The sequence below is a fragment of the Labrus bergylta genome, chromosome 18, assembly GCF_963930695.1.
Source record: "Labrus bergylta chromosome 18, fLabBer1.1, whole genome shotgun sequence".
NCBI classification, from domain to species: Eukaryota; Metazoa; Chordata; class Actinopteri; order Labriformes; family Labridae; genus Labrus; species Labrus bergylta.
The window spans coordinates 17746141-17755561 of NC_089212.1; the positions used below are offsets into that span (position 1 = coordinate 17746141).

The 9421-nt window shown below is 39.1% G+C and overlaps 2 protein-coding genes across 4 annotated transcripts; both read right to left on the reverse strand.

Moving 5' to 3' along the window:
* Positions 1-28: 28 nt before the first annotated feature.
* tp53i3 (tumor protein p53 inducible protein 3) lies at positions 29-4232 on the reverse strand. Of its 3 annotated transcripts, none has more exons than XM_020627817.3 (7): positions 4111-4232; positions 3145-3219; positions 2862-3023; positions 2433-2700; positions 1907-2119; positions 1206-1402; positions 29-1076 (listed from the first exon to the last, which is right to left on the reverse strand). In XM_020627817.3, exons 2-7 carry the CDS (start codon positions 3196-3198, stop codon positions 879-881), a joined length of 1092 nt encoding a protein of 363 aa, XP_020483473.1. In that variant the 5' UTR covers positions 3199-3219; positions 4111-4232; the 3' UTR covers positions 29-878. The 3 variants fall into 3 exon arrangements, with proteins under 3 accessions (XP_020483473.1, XP_065822125.1, XP_065822126.1); XM_065966053.1 differs by having other exon boundaries at positions 2862-3034; positions 3144-3219; XM_065966054.1 differs by lacking the exons at positions 3145-3219; positions 4111-4232 and having other exon boundaries at positions 2433-2698; positions 2862-3028.
* Positions 4233-5071: 839 nt separating this feature from the next.
* On the reverse strand, positions 5072-9392 carry cenpo (centromere protein O). Its single transcript, XM_020627745.3, has 6 exons — positions 9243-9392; positions 8928-9079; positions 8215-8383; positions 7797-8068; positions 6859-7018; positions 5072-6318 (listed from the first exon to the last, which is right to left on the reverse strand). The coding sequence occupies exons 1-6, from the start codon at positions 9262-9264 to the stop codon at positions 6209-6211; spliced, it is 885 nt and encodes a 294-aa protein (XP_020483401.2). The 5' UTR covers positions 9265-9392; the 3' UTR covers positions 5072-6208.
* Between the last annotated feature and the right edge of the window lie 29 nt (positions 9393-9421).

Sequence of the window (9421 nt, forward strand, 5' to 3'; positions counted from 1 at the left end):
AATATATGCATTAAAAAAAACACAGCAATTGTTTAAGATTAATAATTTAATTAGAAAATTAGAGCAGGGATGGGCAACTTTGGTCACAGCAAGGAGCCGCATTCATTTAATTCTCACTGCCAGGGGGCCAAATTGTAGGATTACAAAAACGATAACAAGTCAATTATGTCTCAAATTTAACTCAACATATACCAGTGAGCAAATATTATTATGGAAATATTTCTGGTTTTCATGATTTCATGGCAGATTTTGTCATGTTTTGATGTATAAAAATTGACCTGAGGGCCACATTGAGGGTTGAAGAGGGCCGCACGTGGCCCCCAGGCCGCCAGTTGCCTACCCCCGAATTAGAGCAAGCAAAGAATTATAATGTAAAATAAGCTAGAAAAAATATATACGTCAAGACTAAAATTGAGAAGTTTAAGGATACATTACTGGAAACGAAGACTATAAGACTTTATGTGATTTTTGCATTGCATGCACCATTTCATTTTATGCCTTTGTTGTGAAAAAATGCAATGCATATACAATAGATGAGTTCATTTCAATTCTAGAATATCTGACAGGACAGTAGCTCTGCTTTTACATTAGATATCTTTTGACAGTTTTCTGTTAAATGTGATGGTATTCTTGTAATATCTGTGCAGAGGAAACAGTACTGATGATATACATTTAGCAGTGGCTAAATAAGTTGTAAAATGTAAGTTATTACTTTATCAGGAAGAAAAAACATTGAGAAAAATCACCCTTGGTCTATTGGTGGATAAGGCCAATTCAAAATCATTTGACATGGAGAACAGTTTTTTTAGAAAAGCTAAATTTAAAAATCAAACAAATTTACTTTAAAACGATTACATCTAACTGCAGTTGATCACTCATCACTGAGTTTCCTGTTTCTGTGGGATCATATTTATAACAATCTTTCCCATGTTCTTGTTGGCCTCCATGTGCCTGTGAGCCTCTGCGATGTCCTCCAGGTTGAAAGTGCTGTCGATCACTGGCTTTAGAGAGGCTGGCTGGTCTGAAAAATACGGCAACGCTCTGCTCGAGAAGGCCTGTATCAGCTCTGTTTTGTACTGAGAAGGGAAAATAAAAAGCAAATATCAAGCTCAGTTTCGAACAACAAACACAACATTTCCACTTGATATTATTCAGTACAAGTTCATACAGTGATGTATCATTTCCATTTGGTCGCAAATTGTCACCTGAAGGCTGCGAGAGCGGAGGAGGCTGCAGAGCAAGTGGCCTCGCTTGGAGAGCAGTTTGCCCAGCAGATCTCCTTCTAGTCCCCGGCCTCCCATGGTGCCATACAGCACCCACCTGCCGTCGATGGCTAAAGAGCTCACATTTTGCTCCCAGTTTGTTCCACCAATGCAGTCCAGGATGACGTTTGCTCCCTTGCCTGTAAATAATATTTTCAGTGATGATGCAGAATAATGCAGATATTTCATTATATTTATATTAATATAAGATTCCAACAAACTTACAGCGTATCTCCCTAACTTCATGCTACAGCACCAAAAGTGTTTCGTCTTTAAAAATAGTCCCTAACGACTTCATTATGTTTCTTTAGTGGAGTAATTACTTGGCCTTTATAGAGATTTTTGTCTTCAGTTATAGATAAACCACAGCTATGGAGGGAAGTCAGAAAGTATTGAGAAATGGACTAACATGTTTTTTTTTTTACACTTAACATGATTAAAAACATAGAACAAAGCACTAATGTTGAAACATGGAGACAGCTCTATCATATCTTATGAGGTAAATAATATGGTGTACATCAAGTTTTATTCCCGAGAAAAAGTTTGGACAAAATAAAATAAATATGACAATCATTCCAGTGACTGATTATCAGAAATCAGCCTTATTCCCCTAAACTAATCATAATTATGTACACACAATTCACCTCCTGTATAGTGTTGTACCCCCTGGGAAAATCTCTCCTCTTTGTAGTTAAATCCAGCTGCTGCACCCAGCTTCTCGGCCATCTTCAGTTTTTCTGAGCTCCCTGCAGTTACGACAGGCACGGCACCAAACAGACGGACCAACTGAATAGCAGCTGTTCCCACTCCGCTGGCTCCAGCATGAACCAGAACCACCTCGCCCTCCTTCACCTGAGCTGTAAGAGAGGGGCGCGATGGCAGCAGGTTCAGACTTCAATGTCGACCACTTTATTAATTATAGAAGGAGGAGGTTATAGGTGGGAGGTAGTATTAGATCAAGTGGAAACTCACAAAATGAATACCAGATTTTCTAAATAAATGTGTTATTTGTGGTAGTTTTAACTACTTTCAAGAACCAGATTAGTGCCACTGTTTAAAAACTGTCAACTTGCCACTTAATAATACAAAGAAAAATGATTGGATGACATGGTCATTTTAATAAAAAGTTCTGACATTGCCGTGGAGATATATATATATATATTCTATCACCTATAAACACCAGCAGTTGAAAAGCAGTGAGCCAGGCTTCTGGGATCGCAGCAGCCTGGCAGAGTGTGAGATTAGGGGGAACGGACATGAGAAGATCCTCAGGCACTGAAACATATTCCGCGTATCCTCCTCCACATAGCAGGGCCATCACCCTGTCATCAGGCCTCCAGCCTCTTTTAACCCCAGGACCCAGGGTATCCACAGTACCGGCCACCTCCAGGCCTATGATGTCACTCTCACCTGCGGGAGGAGGGTACAGTCCTCGCCTCTGTGGAAAAGCATTTCACATACATTGTAGAGTATGAGCAAAGATTGTCTTAAAACCACAATGTTTACTTATACACCACAATATCGATCAAAAACCACATTTAACAGTATGTATATGAAGGATATCGTAGAGTCATTAGCTTTGTAAAATGTGCATTATACCTGCAGTAAGTCTGCCCTGTTGAGGGCAGTTGCATGAACTTTAATCAGGATTTCTCCCTCTTTAGGCTGAGGTCTGGGGACTCTTCGGAGCAGTAAATTCTCTGGTCCTCCTGGTACGTCAACACAAACCGCACGCATCATCTTGGAAAAGCTAGAGCAACACTTGTGCCAGGCCCATAAAGAGAAATAAAAAGACTTTAAATTCTCAAGACTGAAACAAGAAACAACAATCTAACCAAACCAAAAGCCACTTTATCTAAATCTACTTTTTTTAACCACTCACTCTCTGGTTGGTATTTCCCAGGTAAAGTCTTCCTGTGTGCAGGATGTGAATCATTGATAGTCAAGGATGCAGAGGCTGAGACAGGATTGGAAAAATGTTAGAAATGATCAACTGTAACAGCAGTTTTACTAAAAGACAGATATAGAACCAGGATCAACAACATATCTGCTTGTTGTTATAAAACAGCTTTATAATATACTAAAGGGTCAATACTGTATCTGTGTTGTATAAATGTGCCACCTTGGATCGCTGTGCAGTATTTATTTTAAATAATTGATTTCTTCTGGGGTTTTTTTCTACACGTTTTAACACATGTAAAAAACAGTAATTCTATAGTACCTTTTTCTTAATCTGGATATCACCAAGAAGACCAAAATTCACCCTGTTTGGTGTCAAACAGCTACCTAAGAATTCATTTACTCGCGTCTACTTGAACACATAAGCCTGCTAATTGTGCATAGTGCTCTTAAAAAGCTTGCTGACCTCAGTTGTGATGTTTTTAATACATCTTGTGGCGTCAAGACATGAAGATTGCACTTTTTGTTTTTTATGACTTCATTGTTTTGGATCTGAGATTTCTGGTGCAAGAAGCCTCCTTTTGGTAACTTTTTGAAGAAAGGCTTTAATGACAAAGTACAATTAGGGAGGAGAGGAAGCGGTTTCAATATTAAGGACATTTAGTTTTGAAATAACAGAGGGTCTTGAAGTTCCACAATTTCGTTGTATCGTACTGACCCAAAAAGCAACGCGCATGCGCGGAACAGTCAATAACCTTCCATACATTATTACAGCAAATATCTTTAATTCAAGCGTCTTAATTGGTACAACAGACTAATAAAGTAATAGACCTTTTTTAGAAATAACGTGAACCACTTTATCTTACAGAACCGCTGCTAATTTACCAATCTGCTCTGCTACCTTTTTACCCTATATTATATATTTAAACAATTAAAGGAATGAACTTACCAGACAGCGACGTCAACAGTTCACTAGTTTCGAGATGACTGTGAACGCTTTTGGGACACTTTGTTTCGCCATCCTGCAGGCTGGACTGTTTGGCGCGGGAGGGATCAAACTACCAAAGGGGCAGGCTTATTGTGCTTTCTGACACATCCCAACACATGATCCCAACACATGTTAAAGAGATACTGCACATATATCTTAGCAGACAGTATAGTAGTATGATATTTACAAACAAGGCCAATAAAACTCAAATATCATATTTCTCCATTAGGGCCACTTTCCATCATTTTGTTTACGTTTTAATCTTCTGTCTGTTGTATCTTTGCTTTTCCTCTTATTTAGCATTTACTTTATTTTGTAGACTGCTCTCTGTTTGGCCTGACTGTTGATTTCAATTCTGTTATTATCCTGATATCCTCTAAGTCAGTGGTTCCCAAAGTGGGGGTCGCGGCCCACTGGGGGGGTCGCGAGATTCCTTTCAAAAACATATGGAAATGGTTTAAAATTTGCTATTTCACCCATTCATTTGAAAATACAGTAGGTAAAAAAAAAAATTGGTCTTAAATTACAAAAATAATATGATGGTGTTTGGGCTATTGTTTGCTGTTTTAATGCCAGTGTTTTGACCTAGTGCGTCAAATGTGGGTTTCCCAAGTATCTATCACCGTCATAATGGGGGTCGCAAGCTGAAAAGTTTTGGAACCCCTGCTCTAAGTTACTAACATGAATTAACCTTTCCATCGACCCCATATATGAAAAATGATTAGGGTTTAAACATGAATTATACAGAATGCTGATACGTTAAATGTCAACTTGTACAAGTGTCTTTTAACTAGCATGACAAAACCTGGTGAGATAGTCGACTTTTATTGAAGACCAAGACTATCTACACATTGGAGGAGGAAATAAACAGGAATCTGCCTTGAAAAAAACATGGATTTACTAAGCAAAACTGAAACAGATGTTTCTTTTAAGAGTAATGTTTATTATGATACAAAATACTCCTGCAGTATCATAACAACAAAAACAGGTTAGATAATGTGAGAAGGTATTAACATTACTTTGTCATTCCTTATTTATTGTATAACCTACTAAGGCACGTGACTGCAAACCTTAAGCATTGAGAAATGTAATCCCAGAGGTATGTGACAGCACACAATGACCAACAATCACTTCCACTTTCCTGCAAACAGAATAGGCTATTATATTACACACATGAAACAGCCATAGCAGCAAACACACACTTGTATACAATAACGTTCTGGGGGAAGACTGCTCACAGATCAGGTAAGAAAATAGCTTTAATTGATAAATAATAATAAATGTGACTGAACAAGGGAAATATGATGAGATAAAAATGCATATTTATCCCTCTAGCAAATGCATAAAATGGACCAAAGTTTCCTCGGATCTGTTGTACTGAAGAGAGATCTGAGAGTGTCAAACCAAAAGGCGGACAGGGATCTCCAGCATAAATTAAACGTGTTGGACAAACAGTACAAGTACACTCGCAAAATGCTTCAACAAAGGAGAGACTCTCTGATACATGAACACAGAAGAATGCTGATGGTGAAAGTCTGCGAGCCTGAAGCTACAGTCAACATCGCCATGAAAGACATCTGGGAATACAAAAATACAGACACACAATCCGGAGGTCGCCAGACATCTGAAGGGCAAAAGATTTATACCAGTAAAGTGGAGAATCTGGTGGAGCAGGGTCGGTCGATATCAGCACCACCACCACCACCGACATCTGTTAAACCTGCTAGTTCAGTGAGACACAGAGGCAACGTCCAGAGCAGCATGTCCTTCAGGCAGATGAAAAACATTGCAGCGATTGATTCCATATCAGAAAAGGAGCTTGCCCGGCGTCAGCAGAGAGCCCGTGAAGAAATGGAAAGGCTGAAACAGTTTCAGATGGAAACTTTAAACAACAGAGTGGCAGCATTTATAGAGAAGCTCAAGGAAAAACACAACGCGGTGCCAATACATCTGGAACCTCCATAAGTGAACTCAACGAGTTTTTATCTTACGGTTTAGTTACAAAAAGAGACACTTTCTAAACGTGTTTTACAACAAACATCAAAACTTGTGAATGAAACTACAAAATAGTCTCATTCTTCTTCATGGTCATCAAAGCTTTGTGGACAGGAGTCTCCATGAGCAGGCTGCAGTTTTTCTTCCACTCTGGAGCATCGGGAAGCGCCTTGTCTGTTAAAAAAAAAGAAAAGAAAGAACATTACAAGAGAATGGAGGCATAAGGTATCGGTACAATTATATTTTTTAGAAGGAAGTATTAAAAGTACACTGGAATATGTCAGGTTTGATTTAGAGACACATACACGTGTTGATGTACTTTAAGGCATATGTGCTTGTCTGGCTTGATACACCAATTTATCATTTTATAGTGATGAACCAACTTGCAGTTGCAGTTTTTTTATTCATCTTCATCACACTTGTACTCATCAACATTGTGCTAAAAGAAAAAGTGTACTCTTTGAAGAAAATGTAATCACACCTGTGTTATTTTTTACTCACTAAATACCGTCCGTCTTTCTGTTGTGACTGATCCACATCATGACTTCACAGATCATTCAGTCAAGATTTCTGTTTGTTTTTTTGTTGGTCTTGTAAATCAATTGTAGATTTAGTCTCAATTATTATTGCTTCAGTTGAAAGGTCACAACAACAAACACACGTCCTTTGTGTTGTGCATTAAACTGGTTCAGATCCATGGCTGTCTGTTCCTACCTTTACACTCAAAGTGGACGCCGGAGGGGAGAAGTCTGGTGTGATCAGTGTAGTTGAGTGTGCAAAGAACAGTGGACTTCTCTCCGGGCAAAGTCAACAGCATGACCAGTACTGAACACAAAACATTACTCTCCAACACCTCCACAGACTTGTGGAGTTCCTGTAAAAAAAGAAATAAAAAAAGGCAAAAGGAGAAGTGTGTTATTCTTCTAGACTAGAGACACGTCTTCTTACATAAGATTCCAGTTCTCTTATAAAGTAGTGATTAACACTATACTGCTTTACACTATACTTACTTAGACTGGTGTTTTTCACCGATAGTTTATTGCTAAGATGAAGACAATGTCTCGCCTGCACTGCCTTTCCCGCATGTCATTCCTCGCTCTCTCTTTCCTGATTTCCTACTCTATCCCCTGTTATGTCTAAATTAAAGGATGAAAAGCCCTAAAATAAATCTTCAGAAATTATGATAATAATAATTGACCGTCACACCTTAAGTGTTTTATAAACTGTTTTGGTACAATTCTATAAACAACTTAACAGTCTTAAAATAATATAGGGCTGAAACTAAAGACTATTGTTATTGTTTACTGACCTGTTGTTAGATTTCTTAATGTGTTTATCTTTAAGTCCATAAATGTGTACAAAATGTCTATCCCAGTTGTAGTCTCACACACACACACACACGCAGATTTGATTTTATCTAATTTTCCAAACTCTTCAATGTTGACAATGGTACCAGCATCATTAATCCAAAATATGTGTAATGAGAGCTAAAATAAATCTACAGCACTTCAGAAAATGTTTTCTCCACCTCAGTCTTAACTGCTATATCAGAGAAGCTATTTATTTTCCTGTAAGTGATTCAATTGAACACACACACGCACACGCACACACGCACACACGCACACACAGGTATGAAAATTAAAGTCCGACACCTTGACAAGCTTCAGCTGCTGCTTACGGCCAGCAAAGGCGTTGAGATGTTTGCTGAGGGTGTCCAAAAAACTCCGGATATCCGTCTGCATGTTGCTCTGCTCAGCCAGGCTGCTTAAAGGAATGAACGGAGGGACGTTATGGCGACTGATCCTCAGCCTCGGCTTTAAGTCGATCTCCACGTTGTAGGTTTCTAAGTAGACGCCCTCGTAGGCTGTCGTTAGAGAGGCACACAGTCCTTTACCTTGACTTGTCTTTATGACATTGTATCCACCTAGTGACAAATAAGAAAGAGTCAGGGACAAGGGAGGGACGGGATTAGGACATACAGCTGTTATATTCAAAGATGGTATTAATAAAAACATCTCATAATCAAATATATCAAAAACTGGTGACAAAAAAACTACTTGAACATAGTACCAATGATGTGATGAGCATGCAGAAGGTCTTTCAGTTGTGTATGTCTGGCCATCAGCTGCAGTAGTTGTGAGTTTTCAGAATCATCATCCATTTTCTCTTCCTCCTCTTCTTCTTCTTCTTCTTCTTGTGAACACTGTTTGTCCATAGAGGCCCTGAGTTTTTGAAGATTCTGTGGCAGGATAAGCACTGTTAATTCAGCTGACGAGACACAGAAGTTGAGCAGAGTTGTAAATAAACTAAAAAAGGTGCATTTATTTTTCATTCTCCTTTTTGTTATAACAGGTACACACGGCTTAAATGAATGCAGAAAGTAGTCCCTCCACAGGGGCTACTATGTTGTGTTTTTATTCCACTGTAAACAAGTGGTTCTCGTCTGGTCTAACCTCAGGACTCACCACCAGCTCCTTGATGAGAAATGGTGACCCACATTTCAGAAAATATTCAACCCTAGAGACTGATGGTTAATGAAAAAGGGCAGTTTGGACCTCAGACCGACCAAATGCAACAGAACAAACAAACATATTTTTAAAAGAGCTACACAGACTTTGTGCAACATTTTTTTTTTCCCCAGGCAAACACTGAATACTCCCTTAAAACTTTTTGGGTCCCAAAACCACCAGCTGGGAAACCCCTGCTGTAAACAAAGACTGATTGTCATCACAGGTAAATGCAAAACAAATAAATCAATCAGTAAAAAAACACAAATCATCCACCTTGTGAGTGTCTATCTCAGCTGTGAGCTGGTCTCTCTGGACCCTCAGTGCTTCAACTTTCGCCTTCAGCTCCTTCACACGACTCGGCTGCTGAAGTCGACTTTTACGGCTTCTTGCCTGAACTTCCAGCAAACTGAGGTGACTCAAAACACCTGAGGACAAAAGAAAATACTCTTATTACATGAACTATTAAATCACACAAACTCAATTTGGGATTTTACGCCGCTAAACTGCCTCTGACTACGTTTACTTCAGCTTGCATTAAGCCCACGGAAGCTAAAAACAAAGTCGCTGTAAGCAGTATGTTTGAATTACCTTTCGTAGACGCCCCCTCCATGTTCCACGGTTATTCTTTTTTATATTACCGTGTTTAATATTATTGTTTTTTTCGTTTGTTCGATGATACAGCTCGCTTGAAGTTGCGAGGTTTTTGATTTTGGCGGCTGTTGCGTCATACTCCCAAACCCCGCCCCATGCGTGCATGACACCCGGAA

Coding starts and splice junctions, on each gene's coding strand:
- tp53i3 (XM_065966053.1), bottom strand. CDS start 3,198: ATGATTCACATCCTGCACACAGGAAGACTTTACCTGGGAAATACCAAC. Junction 3,035..3,143: donor GGGAAATACCAACCAGAGAG/TGAGTGGTTAAA, acceptor TCTCTTTATGGG/CCTGGCACAAGTGTTGCTCT. Junction 1,077..1,205: donor TCCGCTCTCGCAGCCTTCAG/GTGACAATTTGC, acceptor TTCCCTTCTCAG/TACAAAACAGAGCTGATACA.
- cenpo (XM_020627745.3), bottom strand. CDS start 9,264: ATGGAGGGGGCGTCTACGAAAG. Junction 9,080..9,242: donor GGAGGGGGCGTCTACGAAAG/GTAATTCAAACA, acceptor TTTTGTCCTCAG/GTGTTTTGAGTCACCTCAGT. Junction 7,019..7,796: donor AGCAGCTGAAGCTTGTCAAG/GTGTCGGACTTT, acceptor CTTTTTTTACAG/GAACTCCACAAGTCTGTGGA.